Here is a 22,916-nt window from a genome sequence, read left to right as displayed (position 1 = left end):
CCTCCCGGGACCCCCGGGGAAGCACGGCGTGACTGAGACGCGTGGAAATGGAACGGATGTCAGAGGGAAAAGACGTTTCTGTTCTTCATGTCTCCGAAAGGCCGGCCGGCCGAGGGCGGAGGCGGCTGTGAAGGCGGATAGAAAGCGCGCAGGCCCCGGGCCCAGGGCCGCACAGTCAGCGTCTTCGGGGCGCCCACCCCAGGCCAGGGCAGCAGGCGCCGCTGTGCTTCAGGTTCCAGGGCCGGGAAGGTCAACACCCAGTCCTTCCCGAGTCCGGTGGCCCCGCGTGCGTCCCGGGACGACGAGCCATGTCCTTCGGGCGGGTTTGTCCCAGCGGCACGGCGCCGGGACCGGGCAGCGGTGAGACTCGTGGGAGCGTTTCTCCGGGACCCACAGGCCTGTTTCAGGGACATTTCCCAATGTACACACCCTTCACGGTGCGATTCCCCGTCAGGGCACAGGCCCGGGTTGCGGGTTCGATCCCCAGTGGGGGGCGTGCAGGAGGCAGCCGATCCATGATTCTCTCTCATCATGGATGTTTCTCTCTCTCTCTCTCTCTCTCTCTCTCTCTCCCCCTTCCTCTCTGAAATCAATAAAAATTTATTTTTAAAAAAAAAACAAAAACAAAAAACACCCCAGCGGCTCTCCTCCCCGCGCTCTGACCTGCTCCGGGTGGGACCCGGCGGACTGGCCCCCCAGACACCGCGCTGTGCCACCTGGCGCCCCGCGCCCTCCCCGCTCCCCCGCCGCGAAGACAGAAGGCATAACGGTGAATCCCGGCGCCCCGCGGCTCACATCTGGTCCCGCAGCCTCTCCATGTAGTCCCGGAAGTCCCGGGGGTCCCCCCGCCCCAGGTCCGGGCACACCCACTTGACGCTGTCCTCGCCGTGGAAGAGGATGGAGTCGGTGTAGGCGCCGCCCTCCTCGGGCAGGATGGTGGTGTAGGACGTGAACTTGACCCGCTTCCTCTTGGGGCCCGCGGGGGTGGCCGGCGGGCGCCGCGGGTCCGTCTCGTAGACGTAGTCGGGGGGTCGGAGCAGCTGGCTGGGGAGCGCCTCCTGGGAGCCCCCGTTCAGCAGGAAGTTCCTCTCCTCGAAGGGCAGCCCCCGGTCGAGCGCGGCGCCCTCCTCCGACGGCAGCGTGATGTCCACGGGGCTCTCCAGCAGCTCCACCTCGTGGCCCAGCCACACCCAGTCGTGCGAGTGCGGGAGGGCGCCCTGCTCGCTCACTGCCAGCCGCTTGTGCCGGTACTTCCAGGCGAACGCCACGCAGTTGGCCAGGAAGACGAGGATGGCCAGGCAGAAGACGCCCAGCAGCGCGTACATGCCGATCTCCAGGTCGGTGAGCCCCCGCGCGGTCACCGTCAGGTCGCCGGCGGCGGGGTGGGGTCCCTGCGACCGCCCTTGCGCGGGGAAGCTCGTGGAGGCGTCGGGGGGGCCGCCGCCGCCCTGGGGTCGCTTCGTGTCCTTCCTCCCCAGGGGCCACGGCGGCAGCGGGGTGGCGCTCCGGTTGGCGCTGTCCTCGGGGCCGTGGCCGGAGGGGGCGCCGTGGGGGGGCCGCCCGGGGGCCGCCCTCTCCCGGCCTCCCCCGCGCGGGATGGAGTTGCTCAGCGGGTCCTGGTACTCCCGGCTCACGCCCTCGATGTCGTTGGTGCCTCCGTGGCCCCGGTCGACGTGGGGGTCGAACTTGACCTTGACGTTGCCCTTGCCCGCGGCGAGCACGCTCTTCCTCTTGGACTTCTGGCAGGGCTCGCTGATGAGCAGCTCCAGCTTCACCAGGGGGCCCTGGCCCTCGCCCTCCGCGGCCACCGCCGGCCACTGGGGCTGCGGGCTCGGCCGCACGGACGCCACCATTTCGTCCAGCGACGAGAGGGACACGGAGAAGTCCTGGGGGTCGTAGATGTCCAGGGGGGTCACCGCGCCGTCGCTGAACAGGATCCACGAGCTGACGATCGCCTCCTGGGGGAAACGAGACCAGAGCGCCCGTGGGGGTAAGCGGGTCCCTTCGGGTCGCGACCGGGAATGAGAGTCCCTGCCTCGTGCGGAGGAAAGGGGACGTCCTGAGGGTGTTTTGGGGTTGGTTTTTATGAATCCTCACCCGAGAGTATTTTTTTTAATATATTTTTATTGCTTTCAGAGAGGAAGGGAGAGGGAGAGAGAGAGAGAAACATCCATGATGAGAGAGAGGCATGGATCGGCTGCCTCCTGCACGCCCCCTACTGGGGATCGAGCCCGCAACCCGGGCCTGTGCCCTTGACCGGAATCAAACCCGGGACCCGGTCTGTCCACTGAGCCACACCAGCTGGGGCATGAGGGTAATTTTTTTTTTCAATCATTTTCAGAGAGAGTGCAAGGGAGGCAGGAGGGGGAGGGAGAGAGAGATCGACGTGAGAGAGACACGTGGGTTGGCTGCCTCCGGAATGCAGCCGCGGGTCAAACCTGCCGCCAGGGACGTGCCTGTGACGGGGATCGAACCTGCCGCCCTTTGGCGGAAGAGCCAACGCTCTAACCACTGGGCCACGCTGACCGGGGAGAAACCTCTCTATTTTCTCGCTTTGCACAGCCCTGGGCACGCCCGGCCCACTGGCGTGCAGAGCGAACGCCATGCTCTCGTTAGCACGTGAGGCACATGCTAATTCACGCGTCCGGGCCGCGGGATTCGGCTTTGACCTTTCGGAAAACACTCGGAAAGGTCGGGCGATGGATCTGAGCCAAACTCAGGCGCAGCCCATCAGCCTCCTGGGCAGCCAACACCGCCTCCCCCCACCCCACCCCCCCGCCCCAACCTTCCTTCTCAGGAGGCCGCGCGGCGGGCTGAAGGGGGTGTTGGGTGGAGGAGCCGGGAAGAGGCTCCGATGCCCACGGGGCCCGGGTGCTCTCGCCGGTGACGCGGGCGGTTTAAAGGCGGGAGACTGTCAGAGGTGGCGATACGGTAAAGACGTGAGGTGCTGCCCTGGCCGGTGTGGCTCAGTGGATAGAGCATCAGCCTGTGGACTGAAGGCTCCCAGGTTCGATTCCTGGTCAGGGCACAGGCCCGGGTTGCGGGCTCGATCCCCAGTAGGGGGCGTGCAGGAGGCAGCTAATCAATGATTCTCTCTCATCACTGATGTTTCTATCTCTCTCTCCCTTTCTCTCTGAAATCAATAAAAATATATTTTTTTAAAAAAAGGCGTGAGGCACGGGGTGGCGGGCGGCTCCGGGTCGCCGTGCTCGCTCAGGAAGCTGCCGGGGAACGTCCGCGCAGACAACCACGGGCTTTAGCAGTGGGCAGAGCTGATGGCACCCGGGCACAGGGCCGACGGATAGAAACAGATTCGAGGAGGCCCGGCCGGCGTGGCTTCGGGGCTGAGTGTCGACCTCTGAACCAGGAGGTCAGGGTTCGATTCCCGGTCAGGGCGCAGACCCGGGCTGCAGGCTCCATCCCCAGTGGGGGGCGTGCAGGAGGCGGCCGGTCCATGACTCTCTCTCATCACGGATGTTTTTCTCTCTCTCCTCCCGCTCCCTTCCTCTCTGAAAAATCAATAAAAACATGTTTTTTAACAAACGACGTAGGACAAACGCGTCCGCTCCCCCGAGCGCTGCGAGACGGCACGGACGGGTGCCGAGCAGGAGGCGCCCGAGAGCCCGGCCCGGATCCGAGAGCTGTGCTGACCGCCCGGGGGCACGGCGGGGGGGCAGGGGGGACAGGGAAGGGGTCTCCGCTGACCGAGGACAAACGGACTCCGGCCTCACCTGCCCAGGGGCCTGGAGGACATCCTGGGCCGTCACCGTGGAGACGATGGCTCTGCGGTCGGCCGGGTGCGGCTGCAGGGACAGCGACAGCCCGGCCACCAGCTGCACGCCCAGGTCGGCGATGGCCACGCGGTCCTCCAGCACCGTCACCGTCTTCTCGGCCAGGATGGAGTCCGACAGGGGCGAGAGGACCTGCGGCGGCGGCGGGAGAGCGGCCGTGGGGGCCCCACGCTCCACGTTCACACCGCCCCCCGCGGCCCCACCCCCACGCTCTCTGCCAACGGAGAAGGCTGGTGGGACCCTGTGCAGCTCGGCGCTCACCCGCCTGCCGCCTGCGAGCCTGAGAGGCATCGCCCTGGTCCGCGTTCCTCCCTTTCCTCCAGCCCCTGGCAGCAGCAGGGTGTCCCCCAGGGGGGGGGGCCTGCGTGAACTGGAAGGCAGCAAGTAGCCCTGGCCGCGTGGCTCAGTGGTTAGAGCGTCGGCCGGTGCACCAAAGGGTCAAGGGTTAGAACCCCCAGGTCGGGCGCATGCAGGAGGTAACCAATCTCTCTCCCTCTCTCTCTCCCTCCCTCTCTCTCTCCCTTCCTCTCTGTAAAAAATCAATAGAATATATTTTAAAAATAAATAAATAAATAAAATGTTCAAGAGTTGTTTTAAAAAAAATAAAAATAAAAAGCTGGTGAGCACGGAGCAGAATCTCGGGGGGGGGGGGGCGGGGGAGGGTGTGTGGGCGGGAGGTGATCCACCAAGGCCCTGTGTGCATACATGCATCCCCCGCGGACACGGACGACAGGGAGGGGAAGGCCGGGGAGGGGAGGGCCTGGAGGGGGTCCATGGGGAGAAGGGGGGACATAAAAAAAATAAAACAAATGGGTGACTGCACCTGAGCCGGTGGCTCTCACAGGTGCGTGCACACACACACACACGCACGTACACACACGCACACACGCACGTACACACACACACACGTACACATGCACGTACACACACACACACGCACGTACACACTCACACACATGCACATGCACACACACACTCACACACACACACACACACATGCACATGCACACACACACCCCTGCCCCCCTGCACCTGCCAGGCGGGGCCGGCAGGGGGCGCGCGTACCTGCACGGAGGTGATGCCCGGCTCGCGGCCCGCCAGGGTCCGGCCGCCCTGCAGCTGCGCGACCCGCGGCTCCTCCACCTTCAGGAAGTCCAGCACCAGGTCGGTGACGTCCAGCTGCCAGTCGGGGCCCAGCAGGTGGCTCAGCCGGCCCGGGTCGGGCGCCTCGGCCACGAACTGGGTGAGGACGCGCACCAGGGCGTGCTGGTACTGCAGCGAGCACCCCCGCCCCCGCCGCTCCTCGTCCTCCTCGTCCTCGCTCTCCCGCGTGGGCCTGGGCACGAGCAGACCACCGAGGGGTCACCGGGCGGAGGCGGCACGGGCCTGGTGTCCCCCCCAACCCTGCCCTCCCGGCTCCCTGGCCCCTCAGACCGCCTGCCCCATGCTGCCCCCTGCGAGGAACACGGGAGGCGAGCGCAGGCCCGGCCCCGCCCGCCCTCACCGGTGGCGCCTCTCTCCGACCTGCGGCTTCGAAAGCCTCCCCCACGCCGCGCCCGGGGCGGGGAGCCCGAGGTCGGGGTCAGGAAGCGCCGTTGGCCGCCGATGTCCACGCCTGTGGCCGCGAGCGGGTGCCCGGGCCCCTCACCTGGAGGTGGGCAGCACGGCTGCCCCGGGCCTGGCCGGTGTGGCTCAGTGGTTAGAGCAGCGGCCTGTGCACCAGAGGGTCTCGGGTTCGATTCCCAGTCAAGGGCTCCTGCCTGGGCGGCAGGTTCCATCCCCGGCCCCAGGCAAGAGTCACACTGATGTTTCCCTCTCTCTCTCTCTCTCTCTCTCTCTCCCCTCCCGCCCTCCCACTCTCTCTAAAAATCATTAGGAAAATATCCTCGGGTGAGAATTAACAACAACAAGGAGAATGACTGCCCTGCCCTGGCCGGTGTGGCTCAGTGGACAGAGCGTCGGCCTGAGGACTGAAGGGCCCAGGTTCGATTCTGGTCAAGGGCACGGACCCGGGTTGCAGGCTTGACCCCCGACCCTGGTTGGGGCGCAAGTGGGAGGCAACCAATGGATGAGCCGCTCCCACAGCGATGACTCTCTCTCTCTCTCTCTCTCTCTCTCTCTCTCTCTCACTCCCTCCCTCCCCCACTCCTGTCCTCTCTCCCTAAAATTCAATGGGAAAACATCCTCGGGCGAGGCTGAACAAAAACAAGTAAATAAATAAACAAATAAAGAGAATGGCTGCCCCTCGCCTCCCCCAGGTGCGTGGGGCTCGGGCGGGTCCCGGCGTGAGGCCGACGCCCCCTCCGCTCGCTCGGCCCTGCCCTGGGGCTGTGACCACCGGGGCTGCCAGAGGACAGGACGTGTGTCCGCAGGGGGGGCAGCCACGTAGGCGTTGTTTTTAATGTTTTCTTTTTTAAGAAATACGTGTTTTATTGATCTTTGAGAGAGAGAGGAAGGGAGAGGGGGAGGGAGGGACAGAGCCATCCGGCAGCTGCCTCCTGCACGCGACCCAGGCATGTGTCCCGCCCGGGAACCGAACCCCGACCTCGTGGTTCCGGGGCCGATGCTCGACCCCTGAGGCCGGCCGGCCGCCGCGTCCGTCCAGGGCATTTTCCCGTTTCATTTCCTGTCCCGCAGGCTGTGTCACCGGGAGGTCTCCGTCTGCCTCCCGCCAGGATGGGCCCCAGACCAGGACCCCCGTCCTGCCTGCCGGCCGCCCCCCCCGGGCGCCTCACCTCCTGTTGGGGGCCACGGGGACCCTCCAGCCCTTGACCTGGCTCAGCTCCGTGTCCGAGATCTCGATCTGCAGGGGCAGCCGCGGCGCCCACACCGTGAGCTCCAGCTGGGCGGTGAAGTGCTGGTGCGTGAAGCTCACGGGCGTGTCCACCCGGCCCCGCATCTCCTTCCCGTTCACAAACACGGCGTCGCAGCGCTCGGAGACCTGGGGGGGGGGGGACCCCGAGACGTATCAGCGGGAAGGACAGTGAATGCTGGGGACCCTGACAGAAAAGGGGGCCCCAAGGAGCCGAACCCCAAAGGGCCGGGCTGCGGGGAGAGCCGGGGGAACGCGGGCAGCACCTTAACGACGTCCTCGTCCGCGGACCGGCACTCCAGCGCCTCGGCCACGGCCACCACGGAGCCGTCCTCCTGCACGGCCACCACCCGGACGGGCACCGAGACAGCCGTGCCGGTCAGGATGGCCGTGTTCAGGATCTCCGTGTCCTGCGGGGGAGGGGCGCGTGTCAGCAGGCGGGACGCCGGGCGCGGGGGCGTGCGCAGGGGCACGGAGCGGGTCCCCTCCCCCCGAGGTCTCCTTCTGCGACTCCCACCGTCCGTGCCCCTGAGGCTCACCTCACACGGCCCAGGGCCCCCCCCTGCTCCCCAGTGTTCATCAGGCCCCCCCCGCCCCCCCCCAATGTTCATCAGGGCCCCCCCGCCCCCCATGTTCATCAGGCCCCCCCCCTGCCCCCCATGTTCATCAGGGCACGGGCTCAGTGGGTGAGCGGCTTAATGGTTTTTCGCTGAGATTAAGTCTGAATAGAACAGCTCTGGGCCATAGAAAACATCAACTTCGTAATGAATGTTTGAAAACAATCTAAATACATTAAAAAAAAAATAAAGCCCGGCCGGTGTGGCTCAGGGGCTGAGCGTTGACCTAGGAACCAGGAGGTCAGGGTTCGATTCCCGGTCAGGGCACAGGCCAGGGTTGTGGGCTCGATCCCCAGTAGGAGGCGTGCAGGAGGCAGCTGATCCATGATTCTCTCTCATCATCAATGTTTCTCTCTCCCTCTCCCTCCCTCTCTGAAATCAATGAAAACATTTCTTTTCTAAAAGAAGTAAAACATGACCAGCCCGTTGTCAATGAGACGCCGGGAGAGACGCTGGAGACAGCCTGTGGCCTCGGGGCGGGGAAGGCGGGGAGACGTGTTCCGTTCTCTTCTGTGTCTGTCTGTGTGTACCCAACGCTCCGCGCGGAGAACACGTGTTTGGGGGAGGGGTTCATCCGCCCGCGTGGCTGTCCCCATCCCTGGCCGGGAGGGCACGAGGCCGCCTTCGAGGCCAGGAGCGCCGGAGCGGAGCGGGAGGGGACGCGGGCGGGAGGGAGAGCTTGGGGTCCGGCCCCCGGGCAGGGATCCACATGGCCAGCCAGTCCCCTGTGATTCTGAAGCCAATGAGTAAGGCTCTCCGGTTTAAATGATCAAAAAATAAATTGTTTTTAAAAAAGAAGAAGAAGAAGGGCTCCAATCCGCGGCCTGCTTTCACCACAAACCCCCCCCCCCGCCGCCCCCCCCCCCGCCTCGGCGCGGTGTGTTAAACACCAGTGTCCCGTGCAGCCAGTCATGGTTTCCCAGGTTTGAAAATTCCAGGCGAGAACTTGGTCTTCCCTGTGTCGGAGGGAAGGGGGGTTCCTGCTTAGGAAGCGGCGCGCGGTGTGGCCTCTTGTCACAGAGTCTGGGGTCGTCAGCTCTCGGTCCAGCCGGCTCTCCGCACACGTGTGGGCTTAGAACACGTGTGGGCTTAGAATACGTGTGGGCTTAGAACACGTGTGGGCTTAGAACACGTGTGGACTAGGTGCAGGCACAGGTTCCAGGTGCAGGTGCAGGAGCAGGTGCTGGGAGGAGTCCTGGGCAGGGCAGCACTTCCGTCCAGCGGTGGTTCTACAATACTGCTCAGTCCTATTGGGGCTGCTGGGGTTTTTATTTCTCCTCACGTTGTTTAACATTTTTATAATAAACGTACATCCTTTTCGATGAAAACTATAAAACATTTCAAGGGGGGAAAGGCACACGCAGGCATCCATCCAGCTGCAGGGCAGGCAGAGGTGTTGGCTGAGGGAGGCTGCACCTTTCCAAGCGGCCAGGAGCAGATGCAGGAGCAGGAGCAGGAGCAGGTGCACAGGAGCAGGTGCAGGTGCAGGAGCAGGAGCAGGTGCAGGTGCAGGTGCAGGTGCAGGAGCAGGTGCAGGAGCAGGTGCAGGAACAGGTGCAGGAGCAGGAGCACAGGAGCAGGAGCAGGTGCAGGAGCAGGAGCACAGGAGCAGGAGCAGGAGCAGGTGCAGGAGCAGGTGCAGGTGCAGGAGCAGGAGCACAGGAGCAGGTGCAGGAGCAGGAGCAGGTGCAGGAGCAGGAGCAGGTGCAGGAGTAGGAGCAGGTGCAGGAGCAGGTGCAGGAGCAGGAGCAGGAGCAGGTGCAGGTGCAGGAGCAGGAGCAGGAGCAGGTGCAGGAACAGGTGCAGGAGCAGGTGCACAGGAGCAGGTGCAGGTGCAGGTGCAGGAGCAGGAGCAGGTGCAGGTGCAGGAACAGGTGCAGGAGCAGGTGCACAGGAGCAGGTGCACAGGAGCAGGTGCAGGTGCAGGTGCAGGTGCAGGTGCAGGAGCAGGAGCAGGAGCAGGTGCAGGAACAGGTGCAGGAGCAGGAGCACAGGAGCAGGAGCAGGAGCAGGAACAGGTGCAGGAACAGGAGCAGGTGCAGGAGCAGGAGCAGGAGCAGGTGCAGGAGCAGGTGCAGGTGCAGGTGCAGGAGCAGGTGCAGGAGCAGGAGCAGGTGCAGGAGCAGGTGCAGGTGCAGGAGCAGGTGCAGGAGCAGGTGCAGGTGCTGGAGCAGGTGCAGGAGCAGGTGCAGGAGCAGGTGCAGGTGCAGGAGCAGGTGCAGGAGCAGGTGCAGGTGCAGGAGCAGGTGCTGGGAGGAGTCCGAGCCTCGATTCTTCACACGTGGAGGAGTTGGGAACCACAGGTGAATAAAGGGCTTGATGCATATGGTTTGATGGGCAGCCAGTTAACTGGGGACAGGACGGGCCAGAGGCAGGTGTCCAGGGAGCCCTCTGGGGAGGGGAGCCCAAGGCAAGTATGGCCACAAGCTGGTCTGTGCGCGCCACCTAGTGGGCGCCCCAGGAGGAGTCGCCTGTGAGTCCCTCTCCCATGAAGAGGAAGCTCCAGTCAGTGCTGCTCCCGCCCCAATCAGCCGGGGTCTTGGCGCCTGGAATTCGTGAAGACGAGGTCACACTGGGTGAGGCGAGGGTGGGCCCTACGTCCAGAGGCTGGTGTCTGGCTGGTGTCCTCACACAGAGCGGAGACAGAGGCAGGCGCCCAGGGTCAGCTGGTCACTCAGCGTCGAGCGGCTCTGTCCTGGGAGCCACTTCGGAACCACGCTTCAGAGCGGCCCAAGTTACATTGTAACCAACAACCTCACTCAGCCGATCCGAGAGTTACATTGTGACACACGACCTCACTCAGCCGACCCAAGAGTTACATTGTGACACACGACCTCACTCAGCCGACCCAAGAGTTACATTGTGACACACGACCTCACTCAGCCGACCCAAGAGTTACATTGTGACACACGACCTCACTCAGCCGACCCAAGAGTTACATTGTGACACACGACCTCACTCAGCCGACCCAAGAGTTACATTGTGACACACGACCTCACTCAGCCGACCCAAGAGTTACATTGTGACACACGACCTCACTCAGCCGACCCAAGAGTTACATTGTAACACACGACCTCACTCAGCCGACCCAAGAGTTACATTGTAACACACGACCTCACTCAGCCGACCCAAGAGTTACATTGTGACACACGACCTCACTCAGCCGATCCGAGAGTTACACTGTGACACACGACCCATCAACCAATCCAACCCTGGCACTTTCCCGCCAATGGGAATTAAACCCAAATGCAAGAAGCCACGCCCACGTGCAGCACAGCCAGCCGGGGGGACGCTAACAGTCAGGAGTGTGCAGTGTGCACAGCACACACACCCACCTCAGGGCACAGGCCCGGCTGTGGGCTCGATCCCCCGTGGGGGGCGTGCAGGAGGCAGCTGATCCATGACTCTCTCATCATTGATGTTTCTCTCTCTCTCCCTCTCCCTTCTTCTCTGACATCAATAAAAAAACACAACGTACTATTTAAAGCGCGCAAAGAAAACTCCGCGACGCCTCCCCGGAGCCGGCCTTGCTCACCATCGCGAGGGGGACGATGCCCACGAAGCTGGTCTGGCTGACGAAGATCTCCGAGACCACGAGCTCGCTCGCTGCATCCTCCGCCGGGTACTCCACCTGCCACGTGACGGGCTGGGCCCCGGCCAGGTCGCTGCTGTTGTCCACCCCCAGGTCCACCTGCAGGATCTCCGAGAGGGAGCCGTTCACCCTGGAACAGAGACGCGTGTCAAAGGGCCACCCACCCCCGGGAACAAGCGTGCGATGAACGGCCACGTCCCCTCGGTCAGCACGAAGAATGGCCGCCACCCGACCTCACTCAGCCGACCCAAGAGTTACATTGTGACACACGACCTCACTCAGCCGACCCAAGAGTTACATTGTAACACACGACCTCACTCAGCCGATCCAAGAGTTACATTGTGACACGACCTCACTCAGCCGACCCAAGAGTTACATTGTGACACACGACCTCACTCAGCCGATCCAAGAGTTACATTGTGATAAACGACCCATCAACCAATCCAACCCTGGCACTTTCCAGCCAATGGGAATTAAACCCAAATGCAAGAAACCACCCCCTGCAGTGGATAGAGCCTCGTCCTGTACACCGAAGGGTCCCGGGTTCGATTCCGGTCAAGGGCACAGGCCCAGGGTGCAGGCTGGATCCCCAGTAGGGGGCGTGCAGGAGGCAGCCGATCCGTGAGTCTCCCTCATCACTGATGTTCCTCTCTCTCTCTCCCTCTCCCTTCCCCTCTGAGATCAATAAAAATATTTTAAAGAAATAAAGAAAGGAGTATCACACACACAGCCAACTGGAATCACTTCTTCTCCAAGAGTCCGCTCTGTCCCGCTCTCTCCTGTGCCGGGAAAGGGCCTCATTAGACGGGGACCTGCCGCTGCCTGGCGGGCTGCTCGGCGCCCCGGTGAGAGCGGCTGCTAATGAAGCCGGGGTCCCGGGGTCGCGCCCGTGCACGCTGGCCGGCTGGGCTCCCCCGGGGGCCCGCAGAGTCCTGCCGGCGCCTGGTCACCGGGGGTCAGCGATGCCTGTCATTATCCCAGTTTATTCCCGTCCCCGCGTTCCCCTGCTGAGATGCGGGAGCAAGGTCCTCGCCAAGGACACAGCGGCCGTCCGCCGAGGGGCTGTCCACCCATGTATGTGTGTGTGCACGCTCACATGTGCATGCATGCAAACACACGTGTGTGTGCGCGCGCAGTCACACATATGTGCTGCGCACGTATGACTCCTGGCTTACGCGGTGCCCCCTCTCCCTGCACACTCGGCCTGAACAGGCCCCGGTGAGCGCTGAGCCGGGAGAGGGAGGCAGGGGGGCCCACGCTGCGCTTCCTCTCCTTCCAGACGCGGCCGTGTCCGCCCGCACCGTCCGCACCGTGCCCGTCGCCGCCTGCTGCTGGCAGCGGAACCCTGGCGCCCTCCCAGGCCTGGCGGGCACCGCGGCCGCAGCCGGAGCCGCCCCGAGCTCCGAGGAGCCCTGGGTGAAAGCGCCATTCAGCGCCCGGCCACGTGCGGCAGCCGACCGTCGCCCAGGCAGCCGGGACAAGGGCGGCTTCTGTGGGGCCTGGCCCCGCGCCCGGGGCGGGGGGTTCCGACAAGCTGCCCAGACCGTGCCCGACGAGGCCGGGCGGCCCCGAGGCAGCGTGACTGGCCGCACGGGGGCGGGGGGGGGGGGGGGGCGGGGGGCGGTCACCTGTCCCAGGACCCGCAGAGCCGAAGAGGCGACTTGCCCATGGCATCTCCGGGGCAGCGTGGAGGAGAGGACACCAGAGAAGGCGTTTCCCCGCTCGGCCCCCGCCGGACGCCGTCTCAGCCTCCAGACAGACGCTGTCCGTGACCTTCGGGAAGGGGTCACGCTGGGGAAGCTTTTCAATAACGCGGGTTTTAGTTGGTTTGTGTTTATTGTTGTTTTTTTAGATCCTCACCCGGGGATGTTTTTCCCACTGATTTTCCTTTCTTTTCTTTTCTTTTTTTTTTTAATATATTTTTATTGATTCATTGATTTCAGAGAGGAAGGGAGAGGGAGAGAGAGAGAGAGAAACATCCGTGATGAGAGAGAATCATGGACCGGCTGCCTCCTGCACGGCCCCCACTGGGGAGTGAGCCCGAAACCTGGGCCTGTGCCCTGACCGGGAATCGAACCCTGACCTCCTGGTTCAAAGGTCAACACTCGACCACTGAGTCACCCCGGCCGGGCAGGAACGTGTATTTTTAAGTCAAATCTCCTGATGGGTTCAGTGGTGGCCCACAATGAAGGGGGGGGAACGGGGGGGGGGACACTCTCCAAGTCAAACAAAACGGGCTCGTGGGCCACCCATGAGCCGCCTGGACACAGGGGACCCGCCCGCCCCGGGCCGGGCCGCGGCCGCTCTGCGGTGACGCAGGTCGGAGCCTGGGGCTCGGGGAACACGCCGTCCTCCTCGGCGTCTCACCGAGGGCAGCGCAGGGTCCCCGCCTCCCTGGGAACCACGAGGGACGCGCTCGGCGTCAAGCTGCCCCCCACTCGTCGCCGCCGCTGTTAGGTTTTGAAAATAATTAAATCGCATTTTCCTCCCCTTTCCAGCGAGAGGCCGGTGACAGCCGATCCGTCAGCTCATCGGCCGGCGTTTAACCACAGCCCCTGGCGTTCCTCATTTCCGACTGCAGTCGCCCCGTTCAGGGAGCGGTGGCTCCATCCCGCCTCGTGACAGCAGAGAGATTAACACCGGGGGTTCGTGACGAGCCCTCCTCCGGCTCACACCACACACACACACACACACACACACACCCGCAGGACGTCCGCCCAGCCCGGCCGGCCGGGCTCAGGGGCAGAGCGTCCACCTGGGAACCAGGAGGTCAGGGTTCGATTCCTGGTCAGGGCACAGGCCAGGCTGCGGACTCCATCCCCAGTGGGGGGCGTGCAGGAGGCAGCCGATCCATGGTTCTCTCTCATCCATGTTTCTAACTCTCTATCCCTCTCCCTTCCTCTCTGTAAAAAATGAATAAAATATATATTTTAAATAAATAAATAAAATTTAAAAATAAAGGATAAGAAAAGAAATAAAAAACTTAAAAATAGGCCTGTCCCAGGGTTTTAGCCCGTGAGTCCCTCTGAGCTTCCCTCCACCTCTGTTCCGGCGGACAACGCCCTCCTGGCAGCCGACAACAAACGGGGTCGCAGCTCATTTCTCTGAGGTCGGGGTCCCCCCACCCCCGCGCCCCGCCCGGCGGGAACCCTTCCACGCACAACCTCGCCCCGAGCCCTCGGGCCACACGTGGCCTCGAGGCAAATCGCCCACCGCCGTCTCGCCCTCCTCCCCCGCGGTTCCGTGCTATCTGTTGGGAACACGTTCCCATTTGCTTATGTTCCTAAGCGCCTCTCCTCGTGCGTGCGGCAGCGCCAGGCCTTATCGGCCGGCTCTCATCTCCCCCCTCACGTGCCCTCTCGCGGCGCGCTCATTAAAATGCTCCAAATTAAGACCTTCCCCGCCTCGCCCGCCGAGCGCGTCGGGGCTGCCCGTACATCACATTTTCAATCCTTATCGCAGGGTGTCAGGCGGTGGGTACATTGTATTCTGTGAAAAGGCCGATGCCGCCCGAGGTTGTCACAACCCGGAGACGGCCGCTCTCCGCCGCGGGGTTTGGGAGGGATACATTCACAGGGCGGCGCGGCGAGCCCGTATTTCACACCTCATTTGATAGCACAATCCAACAGAAGAGTGTCTAAAGATGCAATTGTTTATGCAGATGACGGAGCGGGTGTTGGAGGGACAGGAGGGGAGCATAAATCCCCGTGCATCCCCGTGGGCCCCGGGGAGGTCAGGGACGGAAGGAGACTGAGCGAGCGCGGGGAGGCGAGCTGTCCAGGAATTATGTAACCACTTATGCAGCCACTTTGCTTCTCTTGTAGCCTTTTCATCGCTTCTGCAAAACCCAACGTGGTAGCCACGGCCCGCACAGCCCCCCTGGGAACGGCAGGCCCCACCCGGTCTCCCCATTCCTCATGCTCCCAGCCCCCACCTCGTCCCTCATTCATTCATTCATTCATTCATTCCCTCTGTGCCTGGCATGATGACTTCAAAGAGTTTAGATCATCAAGAAGAAGAGAGAGAGAGCCAGGTACGAGAGTGGGTGATGAGCGACAGACAGTTAAGGGGCAAAGACACTGCAGAGGGGAGCCCGGCTGGCATGGCGGAGCGTCCACCTGGGAACCGGGAGGTCAGGGTTCGATTCCCGGCCAGGGCACAGGCCCGGGTTGCGGGCTCCATCCCCAGTAGGAGGCGTGCAGGAGGCAGCTGATCCATGATTCTCATCCTTGATGTTTCTCTCTCTCTCTCCCTCTCCCTTCCTCTCTGAAATCCAAAAAAATATTTTTTTATTTTTTTAAAAAAGCGAAGGCTGGAGAAGACCGGTGCCGGCCATCAACGCCCAGTTCACCCAGCTCAGCGTTCCGAAGCCGTAGGCCCGTACCCAGGGGTGACGTCCAGGAAAGGACAGCACTGATGCACCCAGAGACGGTGACCCAGCGGCCGTCCCCCCATCTCGTCCTTCGACCGTCAGGGCAAACGGCAGCGATCACGAAAACAATTGCTTTCACACTTTTTGTGGGTGAATCCTCAGCCAAGGAGATTTCTCCATCGGTTTTTAGGGCGAGTGGGAGGGAGGGGGAGAGACACAGAGAGAGACACGCCGATTGGTTTCCCCACGAGTGGGCCCATTGATCGAGCCCGCAGCCAAGCTACATGCCCTTGACCGGAATCGAACCCGGGACCCTTCAGTCCGCAGGCCGACGCTCCATCCACTGAGCAACACTGGCCGGGGCCCCATAATACCACGAAATTCTTCAGCGGCGGTTGTCAACGCCGGCGCGGTGGCCAGGGGGGCTCAGGGCATTTCTGAGACTGTCACTCCGGGGACCGAGCGCAGAGAGGATACACGCCGCCCCGCGAGGCGTCCCTGCAGCCGCCGGGCCGCTCGAGGCTGCGGCTGGGGTCGGCCCCGAGGAGCGCGTCCCTCATCACAGGCGGGCGTGGCTGCGCATGCACACCTGTTAGCCGCCCCCAGCTTCTGCAGCCACGCCCGCCCCCCGCCCCCACCCCCGCCCCCCCTGCCCAGGCAGCCGGTGGCCCTCGGCAGGCACGTACCTGCCCTGCGGGCCCAGGCGGGGACCCGCACAGGTGAGCGTGGCCGTGGCTTGAGCGCCGCTGTTGTCGATCTCCTCCTGGACGGCCCACTGCTCCTCGCTGCTGACCCTCACGGCCACGATTTTCACGCCCGCAGCCGCCTTGATCCTGTGGGAGGAGGGGGAGTGAGCACTTCCGCCCGAAGCAGATGGCGAGAACGTGCCGGTAGAGCCCGGCAGGCGTGGCTCAGGGGTTGAGCGTCGACCTCTGAACCAGGAGGTCAGGGTTCGATTCCCGGTCAAGGGCACAGGCCCGGGTTGCGGGCTCCATCCCCAGTGTGGGGCGTGCAGGAGGCAGCCGATCCATGATTCTCTCTCATCACTGATGTTTCTATCTCTCCCTTCCTCTCTGAAATCAATAAAAATATATTTTTTAAAAAGAAACATCATTGATGAGAATCATGGACCGGCTGCCTCCTGCACGCCCCCCACGGAGGATCGAGCCCACAATTCGGGCCTGTGCCCTGACCGGGAATCAAACCGTGACCTCCTGGTTCCTAGGTTGATGCTCAACCCCTGAGCCGCACTGGCCGGGGCACGAAGACTAGTTGTACCAGTTACTAATGCGGATTTTTTCCAGTACATGGAGTCACACGTATGCTGACATACATGCGATTTGATGTGTGTGCTGTTCTGTTGTATTGCTCCTCCAGACGACCACGTGTCCCGATCGATGGCACACGCACTGTCTGAGCGGCACTTCAACACGGACTAATCTGCACTTTTAACTGGTTGACAGCTAATCCACGTACCGGTTAAAAGTGCGGATACCGGTTAAAAGTGCGAATTAGCTATTAACTGGTTAAAAATGCAGATTTTGTAATCAAAGAAAACATGATAATTTCAAGAGAAACATCAAACGTGCTTTCTTCAAAGTACTGTCCATCGCTGGCCACACATTTCCCCCATCTTTCGGGTGATTTGTGGGTACCGTCCCAATAGGACTTTTCTTGTTTTGAGGCAGACCATTCAGAGACCCCATTTCCCACGTCTGCGTCCGTGTTGAAGTGCTGCTCAGACAGTGCGTGTGCCGTCGATCGGAACACGTGGTCATCTGAAGGAGCAATACAACCGAACAGCACACACATCACATCACATGTAAATCGACATACGTGTGACTCCATGTATTGGGGGGGAAAACCCGCATTAGTACCCGGTCCCCCTGGCACGGTTCCACGTGCTGCGAAGCCCGGAGCCAGATGGAGCCCAGCCCGGGAGCCGCCCGTGTGAGCTCCGATTTGCCGGAACAATGGAGCCCAGAGGCTCCGGCCCGGAATACTCGCTCCGCGTGTGCGGGGCTATTTTTAGGCCGGGATATTCTGGACGCCTGTTCCTTTGAAAGCGCAGCGTGTTTGAAAGCCGTGTGACCGTGGTCACGGCCTCAGCACCCGCCGGGGCGGGAGGGACTCGGGGGCCGAGCCAGGAACCGCCGTGGCCACCGGGGGGCCGTGCCCGCAGCGAGCGTTCGCTGACAGGCTTGCGGGAGGGGGAGTCCCTCCCGAATGAACGCAATGGCGGGCGGCCACCACCCAGAAGGGCCGAGGGCCAGGCAGTGTGGGGAGGAGGAGGGTCGGACAGGGGGCTCCCGGGTCCAGAACGGTCTCTCTGCCCACAGTGGGGGGGGGGGGGGGTCCCCGGGTCAGAGAACCCCAAAATGCAGCTGTGGCTGGGGGAGGGGGGGTCTTAGAGCTCCAGGACACATGGTCTCTTTAGAGGGCCCCCCCCAGGCGTCGCTGAAGGGCGGCTTGGCCCTGGGTTCGAGGAGCAGACACTTCTCCCGGAGGCTCAGCTCCCGCCTCGGAGCGCCCGCCGCGGATTTTAACGAGCCCGGCCACGGCGATGGATGGCCGGGCCGATGCCGCGTGGGAGATGGCGTTTCTCACGGGACGCAGCCGCGCGCTGGTGATGTATTCGCGCGTCCGCCCCCGGAAGCGGCTTTTCTCTTGTATCAGATGCTCCGCTCTCCGCTGCCATTTCCATAATCGCACATTTCCATGCGGATGGCACATCCATAACCCCTCGCCGCCGGCGGGCCTGCGCGCTGGGGGCCAGCGAATCCTATTAGGGGCTTGGGGCGCCCGCCGCGCCGCGATGGAGACGTCCTGCCTGATCTATGGGCCCTCCCGCCCCCCCCCCCCCCCGGGCAGCGCTAGAGACAGCCAGCTCCTCGCGCATCGCATCCCGTCCCCGAGGCCTCCTCCTCCGCTGCGTGCTTTCCAAAGGCACGAGATTGCAATTAGCCACCGAGCCCGAGAAGGGCCTGTTGGCCAACACATACGATGGCCGAGCAGCAGAAAAGACTCCTCGGCCCCCCAAGGAAGAAAGAGAAATCTGCCCCCGCCTCCTCAGCGTGGCTCAGGGGTTGAGCATCGGCCTATGAACCAGGAGGTCACGGTTCCATTCCTGGTCAGTCAGGGCACACGCCTGGGTTTTGGGCTCCATCCCCAATAGGGCAGGAGGCAGCGAATCCATGATTCTCTCTCATCATGGGTGTTTCATCTCTCTCTCTCCTCTCCCCTCTCCCTTTCTCTCTGAAATCAATTATATATATGTATATTAGAGGCCCGGTGCATGAATTCGTGCATGGGTGGGGTCCGGCCAGTCTGGCCAGGGGGAGGGGACATGAGCGGTTGGCCGGCCTGCCTGCTGGTCGAACTCCTGGTCTAAGGGACAATTTGCATTTTAGCCTTTTATTCAATAGGCTATACACGGAGTGGCCAGGTGATTATGCATTTAGAGATCATCATCTGGCCACTCTGTGTATATATTTTCTTTTATTTTTATTTTTTATATATATATATCTTATTGATTTTTTACAGAGAGGAAGGGAAAGGGATAGAGAGTTAGAAACATCGATGAGAGAGAAACATCAACCAGCTGCCTCCTGCACACCCCCCACCGGGGATGTGGCTGCAACCAAGGCACATGCCCTTGACCGGAATCGAACCTGGGACCCTTCAGTCCACAGGCCGATGCTCTATCCACTGAGCCAAACCGTTTTCGGCTTTCTTTTATTTTTTAAAGAAGAAGAAGAAGAAAATACAGGTGCCCCCCCCCAAAAAAAATAATAATAATAATAAAACAGCCTGCCTGCCTCCATCTGGGCCCCTGTGTCTGTTTCTTGCTTGAACGTGTCCTCACCCCCCTGGCCACTCAGCACACGGTCCCCACCCGCTGAGCCCCCGCCCGCCCGCGCCCCGCGCCGCTCACCTGAGAGTGAAGTGCTCGGCCTCGGCGCCGCTGGCCAGCGAGACCAGGAAGGTGGCGGTGTCCCCTTGGCGGACGAGGTTCAGGGGGACGGAGAGGACCACGTTGCGGTCCAGGCTCCGCGGCGACCAGCGCAGGTCGTCCTGGGTGGGGTAGACCACCACGCTGCCGATGCGCTGGCGGGCGGGCGGCGCGGGCGGGGGCGCCCCGGGGCCGGCGTGGATGTGGTTGGCCCACTTGCCCTCGTCCTCCAGCGGGCAGCGGCCGGCCGGGTCGGCGGGGAAGAGCGAGAAGAACAGCTCCATGGCGGTGCCGCCCAGCTGGGCCGGGATCTCCTCCGCGGGCTCCAGGTCCAGGCCCGAGCTGAACCACTCGGGCAGCAGCTCCAGCTCGGCCACGCACAGCCCCGGCGCCCCCCGCAGGCGGCAGCTGGCCGCCACCTCCCGGGCCTCGGGGAAGGCGAACATCTTGACGCAGGGCAGGCCGTCCGCGGGGCCGCCGGCGCCCCAGTCCATGCCCGTCACGTAGAACAGCGTCTGCACCTTGGGCCGGTTCGCGTAGATGGAGCCGCCCAGCACGTGGGCCCGCAGCCTCCAGTTCAAGGGGAAGCCGTCGGGGGCGGGCACGGCCGGGGCGGGCAGCAGCAGCTCCCGCGGGACGGGCCGCGCGGCGGAGAACGGGCCGTAGCTGGCGTTGACGGCCGGGGCCGACCGGGCGCGGAACACGAAGAAGGGCTCCACGCGCGCCCGCAGGCTGGCGTTGCCCGTGACGTCCTGCTGGGCCTCTCTGAGGAAGAACGCCTGGTCCGCGCCCGCCAGCCGGACGCGCGCCGGGAGGTAGGCGGGCAGCGAGGAGAACCTGTGCGGGCCGTCCGCCAGCCCGCGGCCCTCCGTCTCTGCGGACAAGCACAGCGGAGGGAGAGTGAAGGCCGAGTCCCCACGGGGAAGGAAATAAGCGTCACACCACCTCCCCTGCCCCCCTTCCCCCCCCCCACCCCCGGCATCCAGGGCAACTGGAGGAGCCCCCTCTGCCACGGATCCAGGGGTCCTGTGGCTGCCCCGGCCGGTGTGGCTCAGTGGATAGAGCGTCGGCCTGTGGGCTGAAGGGTCCCGGGTTCGATTCCCGGTCAGGGTTGCAGGCTCCATCCCCAGTAGGGGGCGTGCAGGAGGCAGCCGATCCATGATTCCCTCTCATCATGGATGTTTCTATCTCTCTGTCTCTCTCTCCCCCTTCCTCTCTGACATCAATAAAAATATATTTAGAAATAAAAGAGAATATATCCGTGGTCTGAAAAGCTCACACCCCTCCCTTTCGTCCCCCGTCATGCGCCCACACGCCCCCCCCCCGCCCCCCCACGGCCGGAGGACCCGCTGGCCCGCTCTTACCACGTCCCGGAACCCTTTCCCATCCCGACAGCGCCTCCCGGTGCCCAAGTCGGCATCCCAGGCCCCCCCCCGCCCCCGCCCGCCCCCTCAGGAACCATTTCCCTTTATCGAGGTCCCTCTGAGGAAACAGCTCCAGTGATCTCTGGTTTATTGGCCGCCGCCTGGTCCCGCCAGCCCGCCGCTAATCACTTCATCCCGTTACATTTCCCCAAAGCCGCCCTCGCGGCTGAAACAGCCTTTGTGGTTTCGCTTGTTTACACATCAACTCTCCACTTCCTCTACTGACATCCCCGTTCTGGGAGAGCCAGCCGGATCGATGGCGGCTTAGGGCCGAGGCTCCAGCCGCCCCGGGGGCGGGGAAGAGACCAAACAAACTGGCGGGAAGAACATCTGCCCGTTAAGAGGCCGCGCTTTAACGCCCGCCCGAGGGGATAAACCTCCCGGTGCCTCTCAGCCTCCCCGTGGCCTCTCCCTTCCCCGGGTTGTGACAGAGGCTGTGAATGTGAACAAGTCCTGTGCCCGTCCCACGCTCGCTCCGTTCACCTCCTCCTCGGAGTCGCATCGCCGCGGCCACGCGCCGGTTGCTAGGTTTGCTGAGCCAAGCCCTGGACCTCGCACACGGGAGGAGGAAATACCTCTTCAAGGGGAAACACGCCGCCCCATCGCACTGCTGTGTGTCCGTCCGCACACCGGGGCCGCCGGCGTGGCTCTGGCGGCCGAGGAGTTAGCTCAGTGCCCACGGGGCCCGGTTCCGGACACCCAGCGAGGTTCCCATCGCTCTGCGGTCACGGGTGACTCTGCCCCCCATCCCGGCTCAGCCCGGGTTCCCAAGTGGAACAAGAAAATGGGTTCTCAGGGCCTCTCAGCCCCGTCTGCCAAGACAGCCAGCGACCCACACCTTTTAGGTAGTGAGTGATGAATAGGGAAAGAATAGGATCATGGTCGTCATCGTCACCATCATCACTGCAATCACCACCTTCACCGTCGTCTCCATCACCACCACCATCATCATCATCATCATCATCTCCATCACCACCATCATCACTGCAATCACCACCTTCACCATCGTCTCCATCACCACCACCACCACCATCATCACTACAATCATCGCCATCACCACCATCACATCATCATTATCACCATCACCACTATCATCACTACAATCACCACCTTCACATCATCTCCATCACCACCACCACTGTCATCATTATCATCATCATCTCCATCACCACCACCATCATCATCATCATCTCCATCACCACCACCATCACTGCAATCACCACCTTCACCATCGTCTCCATCACCACCACCACCACCACCATCATCATCATCATCTCTGTCATCACCATCATCACCATCATCACTATAATAATCACCATCATCCTCATCACCATTATCACCACCATCACTATCATCCTCATCTCTATCACCACCATCATCCTCATCACCATCACCATCACCATCTCTGTCACCACCACCGTCATCGTCATTTCTAGAATCCTATGGAACACCAAGCTCTATTCTGAGCGTGGTACAGGTAGTCGCTCTCTTAACCTTCACAATGTTCTTGACCCTGAGGAGACGATGATTACCGCCGCGCACAGATAACCTGAGGCACAGGAGGCTCCGTGGCGGCCGACCGCCCCACAGTGCGCGAGGGGCGGGGGTGGAATTCACGCCACGCCCTCCAGCTCCCGGCCACGATGACCTGCTGCCCGAGGGAGCCTCAGCCAGCCACGTCCCTCTCGTCAGCGCTCAGACAACGACCCTCGGAGACGGCCAACGTGCCTCCGAATGGCCCGGCTCTCAGAGCCCACGATGAGGTCACCGCTGGACACCGGCCACGCGGTGAACGCAAGTCGCAGACGCTGCTCCTGGCTCTGAGAGCAGCCCCTCGGGCGGGCGCTCCGGGGAGGGGGGGCCTGGGGACACAGCCTCCCTACAGTGCGTCTATCCGCGTCCTTCCCACCCACCCCTCCTCCCCCTGCAAGGCCCGACAGAACAACAGAAACCAGCAAGAGCCGTTCTGCCGAGGACGGAGGAGTGGCAGCCAGGACAGCGGGCGGCTCGTGGAAGGTCCGTCCTGGCAGAGAAATAAAATCCGGAAGGCGATCCCAAAGGTTCTCCACAGACAATCCAGGCCCGGGCACAAGACTGAAAACATAACAAAGAGCCCGGCCGCGTGGCTCAGTGGTTGGGCGTCGACCTGTGAACCAGGAGGTCAGGGTTCGATTCCCGGTCAGGACACAGGCCCGGGTTTCAGGCTGGATCCCCGGTGGGGGGCGTGCAGGAGGCAGCCGGTCCATGATTCTCTCTCATCATCCATGTTTCTCTCTCTCCCCCCTCTCCCTTCCTCTCTCTCTCTCTCTCTCTCTCTCATCAATAAAAAGTTATTTGCAAAATTCTATGAGTTTCG

The 22,916-nt window shown here is 62.6% G+C and overlaps 1 protein-coding gene across 1 annotated transcript in view; it reads right to left on the bottom strand.

Moving 5' to 3' along the window:
• Window positions 1–791: 791 nt before the first annotated feature.
• TMEM132B (transmembrane protein 132B) overlaps window positions 792–22,916 on the bottom strand; it is a gene marked incomplete at both ends in the record, with an annotated part of 68,669 nt that continues 46,544 nt past the window's right edge. The window contains 8 exons of the mRNA XM_079762636.1: window positions 792–1,958; window positions 3,732–3,923; window positions 4,857–5,127; window positions 6,527–6,732; window positions 6,870–7,013; window positions 10,756–10,942; window positions 15,871–16,017; window positions 19,119–20,010. Coding sequence (XP_079618762.1) covers window positions 792–1,958; window positions 3,732–3,923; window positions 4,857–5,127; window positions 6,527–6,732; window positions 6,870–7,013; window positions 10,756–10,942; window positions 15,871–16,017; window positions 19,119–20,010 — 3,206 coding nt within the window. The remainder of the gene's footprint in view (window positions 1,959–3,731; window positions 3,924–4,856; window positions 5,128–6,526; window positions 6,733–6,869; window positions 7,014–10,755; window positions 10,943–15,870; window positions 16,018–19,118; window positions 20,011–22,916) is intronic.

Source organism: Cnephaeus nilssonii (assembly GCF_951640355.1).
Source record: "Cnephaeus nilssonii genome assembly, chromosome: 22".
Taxonomy (NCBI): domain Eukaryota; kingdom Metazoa; phylum Chordata; class Mammalia; order Chiroptera; family Vespertilionidae; genus Cnephaeus; species Cnephaeus nilssonii.
Note: the sequence above shows the minus strand (reverse complement) of the source record. Positions and strands in the feature narration are given on the sequence as shown.